Genomic DNA, 13,202 nt, shown 5'->3' on the forward strand with positions numbered 1-13,202 from the left:
GGTAATTTATATATACTTATATATAAACATAAACATTACATAAAAATTTTATGAATATATACAGACAGACACACACACACACACACACACACACACACACACACGGCTTGTTTCCACTGAGATAGTCAACACTGTTGGCAAGAATGGATGCTCATTGCTTATGCTGCTGTGCCATTACTTTGCATTTCTTTTTAGACTCTGTACCTCTTGGATACACCTTCTTTGTGTTTCTCACCAAACCTCCAGCCATTGTGCCCTGGAGCCAAAGCTCATTGTAGTACCTACCTTCCAGTTTCCTTTCACGGTATAGAATGGTTTAGTCTGGTGAGTACTGAATATTCGAGTATTGTCTGGACAGACTATGTTAACATACTCTCAGAGTGGGGCTGATGCAGAGTTCTAAATGGTTGAAGTTATAGCAGATGGGGTTTGATTTTGTCTGTGGGAACATATTTGAGATTAGATCCACAACCCTTGATGAGCAGTTCTGAACTATTCTGGGTTTCAGGAAACTCCTGAAAATTCCACTCTCATAGTGGGGGCTCTAAATCGCCACAGGTCTTACATATTCCACCACCATGGATATGAATTTTCCAGGATCAGACCTGGAATGCAGATGTACCTATCTTACCAGTTTCTGGCCTCTTCCCAGATGCTTGCATGTGACAAAGGGAAATGAAGCCTCTCTCCCTTGGTATTTCCAGCCTGGATCACCCTAGGCACAATTTCTAGACCTCTTTAAGTCATTCAAGTGCAGGCACTCAGGATTTCACAACAGGTACCTGCTTGGTCAGGCTGTCAGTACCCTTTATAAACTCCAATCTATCACCTTCTCAAGCTGCCAATCAGCCACTTGCAGGTGATTCCCACCATGACTCTTGTTTCACAGACCAAGTGATTCTGTTCCTTTTTCAATCATCACTTGCCTCACCATCTCTAGGGGAATTAACCTCAGCCTCCCCCTCTATTTCAAGTTTTCCTAAGAGTCAATTTCTTTCAGTGTGCTTTGCTCTCTTTCTGCCTGGGTTGCCCTCCCCTCTGCAGTGGGTAAAAAATGCTGATGCTGCCACCAATCAAGTTGGTGCATCTATATCTAACATATCATTTCTCATTTTATGTTTATAATGTCTGATTTTCTGTGTCTATATGATTATTTTACTAACTAATGTTGAATTTTAGTGAATTCTCTCAACCACCCATCTTTCCTAGAAACAATACTCCTGCTGCTTGAATCACTAGCTAAGGAGTATTAGAGCATGCACACTTCCTTGAATCCACCAATTTCCAATCACAGTCCTTAATTTTCACAGTTGCTTAGGACTGGGAAGTCTAGTAAAATTCTCATTGCACTTTTCATACTAAAATATGCTGGTATTTGAATACAAGTAAAGATTCTATGAAAATATATTGTGTATTTAATTTCCTGGTCATACATATTTTACAAATTTTATATTACTATAGACTTATAATTTCCAGGGATTATCCCTCTCTCTTCCAGTGAAGGAAAAAGAATAAATGTGTGAAATGCCTAGGATGATCTGATCCCAGGTTTTAGTCTCTAGTGGTCCTTGGCTTGAATCCCAAGTCCTAAAGATTTAGTGTAATTGAACTTTTTTCACCAAGGGTGACTCGCAGTTTACATTTTTTGTCTAGTAATCTGTATTGTATATGCTACTTACAATGATATACACAATAGTAACCCTATAAATGGTTTCTAATTTTATTTGGCACTATAAACAGACCAATATTTTATATTAGAGCATCATTTCTATTCTCTGCTTTTTGAGATCACTCTGTTCTTCAAGATTTACAGTTCAAAATATATTCATTTTTTTAAAAAAATATGCAGTTATATTTACCAATTGAAAAAGAAAATTAAAATATTTTAATGGTAAATATGAAAAGGTCACTAAAAGTAATTTATATTTTAATATATTCATTTTTTATTAGTTCTTTTTAGTTATATGTGACAATAGAACCCATTATTGCAGTTTTAAAAATATAAGCTGGGATGTGTAATTATTGTTTTTTACGCGAACTCTGAATCAACTCTAAAGATAAGGTCAAGAATGAAGATGAATATTGAAGTACAATCTTTACATTGTGATTACAAGGAAATAGAATACTTCCACCAATTTCACTACTATTACTATTTTTCTTAAGAAATGAAGCAAACATGGAACACATGTGTTTTTAAATATTATTTGTGAAGGAATGAGTTAAAACATTTATAAGAGGATAGATGAGGATCAAAAGGCAGTTTTAAAGTTCTTAAAAATTTATTAACTATAGTCATCATTAAGAAATTATACTCACTTGAAATAAACTGCAAAACTTCAATACTAGGAAAAACCAGAAATGCAATAATGCTACCAGAGAGGTATTTTATTTTACAATGTATAGCTTTCTAAACAAGGTTTTAATAATTTTAATTTCATATAGAAATAAAAATACAATATAATTTTTAAAAGTAAATGAAAAATAAGATCTCAAAGATGTATGGAGTTAGGAAATTTTATAATGTACTACAGTCATGCAGTTAATATGATGTAGGAAAATGAAATAAAAATGAGATGAAGAAATAAAACTTTATTTGTTCCAGCTTATTTGCAAAAGTTAATGACTATTGCAGAATTTTCAATTATTACAATTCAAGAATTAGACTCTCTAAATATGCATATTATTATTTAAATTTATTAATATATTCCCCTGATAATTCCATATGTATATATGTATGTATGCATGCATGTATGTATTTATGTATGTATGTAGGGATATTTTTTTCTTTTTTTTTTAATCAAGTTGTCTATTTTTTTTTCACATTTACAGTTTACAATTAGTGAGGGCATTTTTGAAAAGTAAAATCATGACTTCCATACAAATATTACATGAATATGTGCAAAAAAAAAAAAAAAAAACTTTGTTCAACTAATTTTTGAGGGAACTGATAAGATGTTACAACTGGTTTGAAGGAGAACTCAAAGAGCAGACAAGTAAACAGGCAATCAGGAATGCTGACATCAACTTGCTAAACCCAGGCATTGTGGAACAACCAGGGGCAATCAACAGTCATTCTGCAAAACACATGCATCACTACATTTCTTCCTCAACTTCCAGAGCTGAAAATTAGCTTAACAAAAATGAACAGGAAGCCACTTGGCAAAAGTGTGTAAAATCCAAAACTGGATAGTGTTCCTTTATTTTCCATTTCAATACCTTTCACATTTTTTTCTGTGATAAATTACAGTCAAATTCAAAAAGCAGAGTGAATCTACAAAATAAGCTGATCATGAAAATGTGATCGCTGATTATGCCAAAAATGTTCTGTGGTTCTCAGAATTACCAAGCAGCAATTCTGAAATTAAACTCTATCTCCATCAAAGATATACAGAAAATCAATGCTCTTAGAGGACAGAAATGATTTTTCTGAGGTAGAAAACATCCTTCAATGTGGATTAGGAAATAGATATAACATGTATTCTGTAGACACATAGCTACTATAAAGAAACTGTTGATTCATTGGTACAAAGTGAGTTACTGAGTAAACTTCCACAGAGATTATTTGAAGGCTCAAAAGTAATTCTTATATTGGCTAATTGGAAAGATTGTTTCTTAAGACTCACCAATAAAAAGTCTTTTCCATTCAGGTTACAAAGCAGAGATTTACTTATCAGTTGATATTGTATGTTAAATCAACATGAAAGAGTGAAGCAATAATATCTATATCTATATCTATATCTATCTATATATATATAGATATAGATATAGATATTATTGTAGGAAATTTATATTATATTATTGTAGGAAAATGAAATAAAAATGAGATGAATGAAATATATATATATATATATATATATATATATATATATATATATATCCACATATGTATGTACACATATAAAAGTATATACATGTATGCACACATAGTTTGTATTTTCTAGCTGCCATTGATCCCTTTATTGTATTCTTAATCTGGTTCATTATTGAGATAGTAAAGCAAGGTCTGTGTTCTGGACTGGCTCTGTTTGTCTTTTACTATTCTACTAAGTATCAAGTGGACAGTCATCAACACCTGGGAGTCAGTCAAGCCAACACAGGACGGAAAGTCTCCCTTCACAAGGGTACAATGAAGATGCAGATCATAATCAGGAAGCTGTTGGTTTCATTCAACCTTTCCCTCAGCAGTAGGCTCCAGGTGCCAGGATGCCCAAAGGAATCCAGAGAAACCTCCCTCTCACTCGTAGGCAGGCAAACCAAACAGTTGAGGCTGGAAGTCCTGCAGGGACCTGAGCACCAGAGTGGCCTTTCTCGTCAAGTCTGGGCTCAGATTTTCATCCGGTACCATGACCACCTGCATCCCAGCCGCCAGGGCCGCCTCCACCCCATTGGGAGCATCTTCAAAGACGAGACACTTTTCAGGGGCTGGAGGAGGAAGAAACCTCCTGGCACAGGTGAGAAATATTTCAGGGTCTGGTTTGCCATTCTTCACATCATCTCCCAACACGATGTGGTTAAACAAACTGAAGAATTCCTTGTGTCTTCTTGTTTTCATTTCGAAGGACGCGGACTCTGAGCTGGTGCCCACGGCGATGGGTATGTTGTGCTGCAGCAGGTGGTGGATCAGTTTTTCCGCGCCAGGCATGAGCTCAGCTGCTGGGAACAGATCCCTTAACTTTGTTTGGCTCTCCTCCACCAGCTCCTCTTTGGACATTGGAAGCTTCAGGACGTCTACCATGATCTCAGCAGCCTCTAATGACTTTTTACCCAGAACCAGGGACTTGACATCCCAGGTGTACTTCTTCTCATAACGACCACATATTTCTTCCAACACCCCTGAACGTATCCGTTCAGTATCCAAAAGCAGGCCGTCCATATCAAAGATGATGTGGGTGACTGGCCGCAGCACTGGCACAGGCGCAGCCATCTCAGCCTGAATGGGAGTGGGGAAAGCGCTCGCCAACCGACAGTCCAGTGCACCTGGGAGCTCCTCTGAGCGCTCGCACCCTGAGCCCAGTAATCCGTTAGTGTTGTTTCCAGAGTTCTTTGAATATTTTGGATTACCATCTTTTGTCAGATATGTTTTAAGGTATTTTCTGTCAGCAGTTTGTCTTTTCATATTCTTGACAGGGTGTTTTCAAGAGCAGAAATTTTTAATTCTTTTTTTTTTTTTTTTAAGACAGAGAGAGTGAGAGAGAGAGAGAGAGAATTTTTAATATTTATTTTTTAGTTGTCTGTGGACACAACATCTTTGTTTGTATGTATGTGATGCTGAGGATCGAACCCGGGCTGCATGCATGCCAGGCGAGCCGACTACCACTTGAGCCACATCCCCAGCCCAAACTTTTAATCTTAATGAAATTCATCTTTCTGTTACAACTAAAAGTTATTAACTAAACCAAATTCTTTGGTTTCTATGGAATTGTTAATCGAAAAGACTATTTTATTGTCTTTTAGTGTCTTTGTTCCTTTATCAAATACCAGTGGACCAAATTTATGTGAGATCTCTTCCTGGGCCCTGTATTGTATTTCATTGATTTATTTGTCCATTCCTTTGCCTGTTCCACACTATCTTGATTATTGTAGCTTCACAGTCTTGAAATTGTTGAGTATCAGTCTTCCAACTTCATTGGAGACAATATTGAGTTGGCTATAATAAGTTGTTTGCATCTCCATGTAAATTTTAGACTCACTTTGCCAATATCAGTAAAATGCCCTTCTTGGGTTTGGCTGAGTTTACATTCCTACTGTGTATCAAGTCTGAAAGAACTGTTGGCTTCACAATGCTAAATCGTCCTGTGTATAAACACAGACGATTTCACCTCTTAGTCCTTCTTTGACATCTTACATCCAAAATTTCCTCAAATAATTCTTGTACATATTTTGTCAGATCCGCATTGAGGTGTTCCATTTGGGGGATAATACTAATGTAAACAGCATTTTTTTTTTTTTTTTACTTTTATAAATTTCAAATTGTACCTTGTTGGTATAATAGTTTCTTTTAGAATGCACTACGATATTATATGAATTAAAAGTGTGGTATAGAGTGTGAAGTAGATATATAGAATCCAAAGCAGAATGAAATCCCAGAAATAGTCACATATGAAAATAATCTATAGCATCAACTTGGCTATGAACATCAGTAAAGAAAAATGGATTGTGTGGAAAATTGTTTAAAGACAACTAGATAAGGACATAAAATAAGAAAGGCTGAATCACTACATTATCACATCAAGACATTGATCCTAGATATTCTGGGGTCTCTTCTGAATTGAAAAGTTAAGTCATGGAAATTTAGATAGTTATTTCTAAATTGCCAATGGAGAACTAAAAGAAAAAAAAAAAACATACAGTAGAAGGAAACAGAAAATTTAAAAAAAAATGAAGTTAAGAAACATGAAAAACTAACATCATATAATTGACCTATAATACCAAAAGTATTTTTCTGAGTCTATAAAGAAAACTACAAGGAATAAGCAAAAATATAGCACCAAAGAAACTAGGCAAAGTCTAGGAACAGTTATTTCTGAGCAATACGAAATTCAAAAATCTTCTCAAAAATAGAGAAAAAAGCTTATTTTCACTCAAAAGTGTAATGTCCATAAATGTCACAGTTGAAATCATCTTCTCTTGTAAATTGGTCAATTATATAGAGGATTGAAACCTCATGGTCTTGGTTAGCTTACAAAAGCTTGTTTAGCAATGCAGAACCAAACTTTAATTTAGTAGAACATTGGTTAAATAATGTACATTCATATAAGGAAATATTCTGCATCTATAAAAAAGAATGAGACAACTTTATGTTTAATAATAATGAAATATTACTTAGGTATAATATCAAATAATTATAAGGAAGAGTAAAGAGTACATTTCTTTTATATGAGGAAAAATAAATACAAATGAATATATGTATAGTTAAAGTTCTGAGGAAAAAAGAGAGAAAGAGTTGTTTTTTCTTTTAGGGACTTAAGCCCAGTAATGGTTATACATTTAGGTCCTTAACAATTATAGTCTGAGAGAAGACTTTGAACTTCCATAGAAAGTGGACTACAAGATTCAATTCATTTTATTTAAAGCAAAAAGACATGATGTTTGCAGATGATTTGGGGTTAGAAGTCACTGTTTTTTCCCCAACGTCCTTTCCTGGAATTGCTGCTATTTCATGACACTGTTATCTATTGAGGTCTTTGTTGTTTTTGTTCTCCTGGTTCTTCCCTTGCCAGCCTGTCTAGTTTCTGTGTATTCAAGTTAAGTCCCCACTTCTTTCACCAGTTTCACCAAGGGCCTGAAAATTTAGCTCGTATAATCTTTTAAAGTTTGATATCTATTGAAAAAATTTAAGCCAAATTACATTTCTTCTTTCTTTTAAAATGATGAATTGTAAATATATGTGGAACTAAGCAAAATGTTCATTAATTTTATAATTAAGATTACTATACAAGCCATCAGCCAGTTCTGTATGGAATATAACTGAATAACAGACAGATTTCATCTAAATGGAAGGCAAAAATGTGTGGTTTAAACCATAGGTTTACTTTTTGTTAGCATTTCTCATCTCAAAAAATGCTTCCTTATTTATAATGAGTTGATATTTTTAAACTGCTTAGGACTTTGTCCCTCTCTTCTAACAATAAGTAGTAGATATTATTTATTTGTCAGTTAATTTATGCATTTTTCAAAATAGGTAACTGATTTCATGTATTTTTGTTGGTGGTAAAAATTATTATTAGTAATACGCAAGAATTTGAATAGCAGTACCCAAGACAATCAGGAGGCCAACAAGATTGAATTATTTCAGTAATGCTGCTCAGATTACAGTACTGTTCTCCTGAGACTGTGATATGTGAAATTCCAGTGAATAGAAGCAGATGGGAATCCAGCTTAGTTACTCAAACATCTAAGAATCTCCAGAAATGTAAAACAACACAACTGTTCTCTTAAAAAAAGTTATTTTTCATAATCTGTTATTGATGTTAACATATGTCATTATTTTCAAGTGAATTAATAAATATATTTTAAATCTAGGCTATGGCTAGATTTATGTCTATACTAGAAAGTATTGTCTATACTAGAAAGTATAGACAGGATCAATAACCAGGAACAAAATTTTAGTTGTCCTCATTCATTTTTTAGAGTCAAGATTTATAGAATATTTATACAAGAGTCAAGAGTCAAGATTTGCTCTTAAAGAATAAAATTTGGAGCTAATTACAGTAAGAATTATTAAAAGACAAGGAGAAAAGAAGATATTTTCACAAGTTATGGACATTAGAGAGAGGATCAAGCACAAATAGATGGAACAGAAAGCTGATCTGATCTCCACCACAACTTCTGCTTATACTGACTGGGCTTTCTGCCCTGACATCCTGCAACATTAACACAAATTATTATGATTGAAAAGGCCATGGAATGTCATTGTTAAGTCAGCAGAGAGACACCCCATTTCTATTATAAAGATGGGTATTTCTTTGTATTCATTTAATTTATAATTAAATGAGTAAGCATTGATTTAGTTTGGGGGGGATTTTTTTAATGATTCAAAGTGCACATTTTTCATTATGTATATTTCTCAATATTTTACATATTGTAGTGTAATCTGTATTTACATATTTTAAAATATTTGTACTAATATAATGATGACCTTGGTAGCATGTTGATAGCTTAAAATGTTAAAGAGCTAATATTTAAAGGCAAATAGAACAATCTTACACATATTGTTTTCTTATGTAGAAATTATATTCTAGTTATTAATTCTGAGCATTAGCACAATTTAAATACTGTTTTATGAATAGTAAAATTAACTTCAGCATAACATTTCAAGTTCAATGCAATCACTTTTTAAAAAGAAATTAAATATTTTCTCTTACAATGATTATCCAGTGGTAAAAAAAAAATACAATTATTGAATCACAATATATACAAGTGTTGATATTTTTTATCTCTTTAAAGATAATAAAAGCAACAGAACTAATAGAAAAATCACTATTCTGATTGTCTGTTTTTGTTTCTTATCTTGGTAGCAGTAAAGTCAGAATTAAAAGAGGCATTTAGTATGGATAGGTAAATCTGGTCAGATCAGATCAAGGAGGCCAATTTGGGTCTGGGAGTTGGAGAGGGATTGCAATGTTAATGCCTTCAGAGCCCTTCCTCCACCCTTACCAAGATAACCTGCCCCTCCTCCAACCTGTTGCTGAGGTAACCTGTCCCAGGGATTGTCCCTCCCTAGAGAAGTTATAAAAGTTGTTGATGCACTCTGGGCCCCCCTTTCCTGCCAGGATCACTCCAACTTGGCCCTCCTGTCCATCTGCTTCTCACCCTTTGACCATCTTTCTGGAGTATCTCCTGGGCCTAGTCAGGCATGCAGGTAGGAGAGAGATAAAGGGAAGAGAGTAAGAAAACAAATGAAGCCTAAGACATTTAAAAAAGACAGAACACCCTCACTTGTTGGGATACCAGAATACCCACTATGGCCCCCTTCTCCCTCTTGAGAGAAGTCTATGTTACCCCCTTTTTAAATAAACCCTGCTTTATATACTTGCCTTGGCAGGCTTCTCTAATGTTATACTTCAACATGTGAGGGAGCAGGACTCCTCATGAATAAACGGCGATATCGGCAGGATTAAAAAGCAAGAACATTTCAAAAAGTTCTAGTTGGTTACTGACTTTAGTAATATAAAAGAAGAGGTCAGATTAAATTGATATGAATGAGCCGTATTATCTGAATTTAATATTTTCTCCTTTCAAAAATCAAACATGAAGCAAGTCCCACTGCCCTTTTAGATGATAATATTTGGTTAGCTAATTATACAGAAATGTTCAATGATATATAATAATAATAATTTCAATAATGTTTATTTTAAATGAGTACATAATAAAAAGTACTTGTAATAATTTGCAAGTGCAAAAATTCCAATTAAGTAAAATCACCCATAACTTATCATATCTAGATTATAGTATGAATGATAATATGATATTATTGGTTAGTTTGTGGAGTTTTTAATCCTTTAAGTATAAATCAGCTTTCCTCACTTCAGTGTTCAGCCTGAGAACATGATATTTTAAGATTCACCATATACTTACTAACTATTGTTGACTTTGCTAGCTCTCTTTATAAAAATCTATCAAAGGCAATATGATTCCTTTCAGAGGGTTAGTTTCAGATTCTTACAAAATCTTATAAAAATAAATTTTCAGAAATTTTTGCTTCACAGAACTTTTGTCTTAAAAATTATTCAAAAGTCTATGTCTCAGTAAATCTTTAAACAATTAATACATTTTTATGAATTGAAGATACATGGAAATATGGAAGAAACTGTAAGAATTACAGATTTAACTAAAGTATACACATTTGTCATGAAAATATGTTCTGTTAAAATAGAGCAAAGATTGGAAATTCAAATCAGATCTGTCTTGCCATGAACAAAGTAAGCCAAGGGTAAGAGACATGGGATTGGGGAAGGACATGAGTAGTGTTTGTGACTCATCTAAGGGACTATGCCAGTCAGCTCAAACAGATGGCTGCCTGGTGGCAATGCAGGCCCAGAATTGTCATTGCCAGACATTCATTTTTCAAGAAAGATGGAATATCTGAATCTTAATATGAAATCTTTTTTTTTTTTAAATTTTGGCGATAAAAACAAACAGCAGCAACAAGAAAAACCTACCCTATGCCTAAGCAGGCATGCCTATTCCTCTAAGGCACCTGGCAATCACATCTAATTTAATGATTTGTTTAACACTGAGTGAATGTTACCCAACTTCACATGCTTATAGGCTGAAACTTAAGGAATAAATGTTGCAAAATACATGAAACTTTTATGTTCCAAATTATTTTGTTGTTTCTTCTTCCAACAACAACATTTTATTGCTTTCAAACTTTACATGGTTTAAGAAAAAAAAATGTGTGTGTGTGTGTGTGTGTGTGTGTGTGTGTATATATTTCAGAGATTAAAAAAGACAGTTTCCCCTCCCCATGGGCTAATATTTTGTTTGTTTTTAATATGCTTAGTATATTTCATCAAGGTAAATTCTATCCACATTTGGCATTTGTATTAAAATATGCCTTGAATGTTTCCCATATTTACTGCTTCTGAGTGTCTTAAATTTTTTTATCCATATTTACTGTTCTGTTTATGAGAGTAAAGATTGGAAGGTTACAATCTTATGAACTTTTCCAAAGTATGCAATATAGTTAACTACTGGGACTCTGCTGGATTGAAATTGGGTTTTTAACCCAATTTCTTGTTGCTTGTTAACTGGTTATACATAGGGTAGCTTTTACCTTAGTTGCTTTTAGTCAAGTGGAAATTCTTCTTTAATCATAGGTCTTAGAAATATATATTCCATTTGTAGCAGTGGGGACATTCTTGTCTTTAAACTAACTACTTATTCCACTGATCCATACTATGTTGTCATTGAATACATATGGTAATATAGCCCTTCATTTTTGATAGAATGGGTGAGACCTGGCTCTGAATCCTAACATGATACAGGGTGGAAACCTCTGGTCAGTAAGGACAATGCCTCAAGAGACTGATCAAGCAGGAATGGAAAGTAGGTGTGTGAGATCATGAACAGATATCTTCCCATGTATTTCCCAGCTATCTAAGCTCTTTTTTTTTTTTATATATCAGAATGAAGAATGCCTGCATCAATAATAATTATTTTTTTTTTAATCAGAACATTTTGGTTAAAGTAATTGTCACAAAGGCCTTAATTACTTGTGCATTTTTTTTTTTTTTTACTATTTTCTTTAGATTCCAGTGAGGTTTTAAGTTTAAAATGTCTACACTTTCATTGAAAATGATAAAGCCTAATGTAAAGTATTGCTAGTCTGACACCAACTTTATACAGAACTTAATATATTTGAAATCACACAGATAACATTTCTTCCAGGATAAAAATTCAACAGTGCCATACATAAAAATTAATAATAACTAATATGCACTGGAATAGAGGTAATATACATGGTTGAAATCCGTAAAAAAAATAATGAGTGCAGTATAGTTAAAAATTGAGCTTTCCTCTGCCTAAGAGATTATCAAAGAGAAAATTGCTATAATTTGTATGCTATGGACTCCCAGCAGGTCCTTGCTGACTCAGTGACTGACTAACAAGTAGACTAATTTAAGTTTAATATCTCTTTTGCTCATCTTTTATTATTGGTGTGAAGAAGCACTAAGTGGGCCAAAAGTCAGGCAACAAGGGAGAGAAATAATAATATGCTGATAATATACTGTGTAGGAGAAATCTGAATATAGCATAAATGTATATATCCAAGTTATCATCATCATCACAGAATTTGAGCTTTAACCTCCCTAGTAATCTAAATGGTTATGTCCATGTATAATTAAGTAACTAAATCTGGGTAAATGAAAAACAAAAAGAACAGTACTATTTAAGAACACATTGACTCAATTTTTAATTACTTAGCACTGCAAAAAAATTATTTTGCAATAGTGTACTTAGAAGTATTAACAACTTATTGGCAATTAATTTGTTAAATTATCATCATCTCAATTTACTTTGTCATGATATGTAGATGATGGATGAAAGTATATTTAGAAAATTTGTGAAAAATAAGTAAAATTTTAGGAGACGATTTTACTTTTCTCTTTAAAAACAGCACATTCTGAAATACTAAATAAAATGACAAAGACAATTTCAAATTCAGTAATTTGATAAACTATGTTCCTAAGGCTTTTTAGTCTAAGGATAGGAACCAGAGACTTGTTTACACATTTTGGATGTGAAATTCTAATGAGCAATGACAGGGGCTTCTAGGCAGATGACTCAAGTCCGTTAGCAATGTTTGTGTCATACAGATAAAAAGGGAAAAGGACAACTGTAATTAAGAAGGCCACTCTGAACTGGGGTTTGAAGATCAGCAGTACTTATCCATTGGTCTTGGGATCAATGATTCCAAGACAACTGGACTACGGAGACTACATGTGTTGTCAGACTAATTGGATAAATTGGCACCAAAGCAGCAAATGAGAGTGAACTAGAGCAGCTTTAAAATGTCATGCCTTCTTAGGAGAGGGTTTTGGTTTAAAAAAGAAAACATTCCTTCATATTAGATACATTAGAAACAGCAATTCTGCAAGTGATATACTGGCCATTGCAATAATAGGAGGAATGTGCAGGTGTACCGGCTATGGGAATTTCATTGTATCATTTAATTTTTCTGAGATTATTTTCTCATC

At 33.5% G+C, this 13,202-nt stretch overlaps 1 protein-coding gene across 2 annotated transcripts; it reads right to left on the reverse strand.

Annotated features, from left to right (window-relative positions):
* Positions 1-4,234: 4,234 nt before the first annotated feature.
* LOC143408890 (pseudouridine-5'-phosphatase) lies at positions 4,235-4,924 on the reverse strand. 2 transcript variants are annotated; one of them, XM_076868812.2, is made up of 2 exons: positions 4,772-4,924; positions 4,235-4,645 (listed from the first exon to the last, which is right to left on the reverse strand). In XM_076868812.2, exons 1-2 carry the CDS (start codon positions 4,922-4,924, stop codon positions 4,235-4,237), a joined length of 564 nt encoding a protein of 187 aa, XP_076724927.1. The 2 variants fall into 2 exon arrangements, with proteins under 2 accessions (XP_076724927.1, XP_076724926.1); XM_076868811.2 differs by having other exon boundaries at positions 4,235-4,924.
* Between the last annotated feature and the right edge of the window lie 8,278 nt (positions 4,925-13,202).

This window comes from Callospermophilus lateralis, chromosome 10 (genome assembly GCF_048772815.1).
Source record: "Callospermophilus lateralis isolate mCalLat2 chromosome 10, mCalLat2.hap1, whole genome shotgun sequence".
Classification (NCBI taxonomy): Eukaryota; Metazoa; Chordata; class Mammalia; order Rodentia; family Sciuridae; genus Callospermophilus; species Callospermophilus lateralis.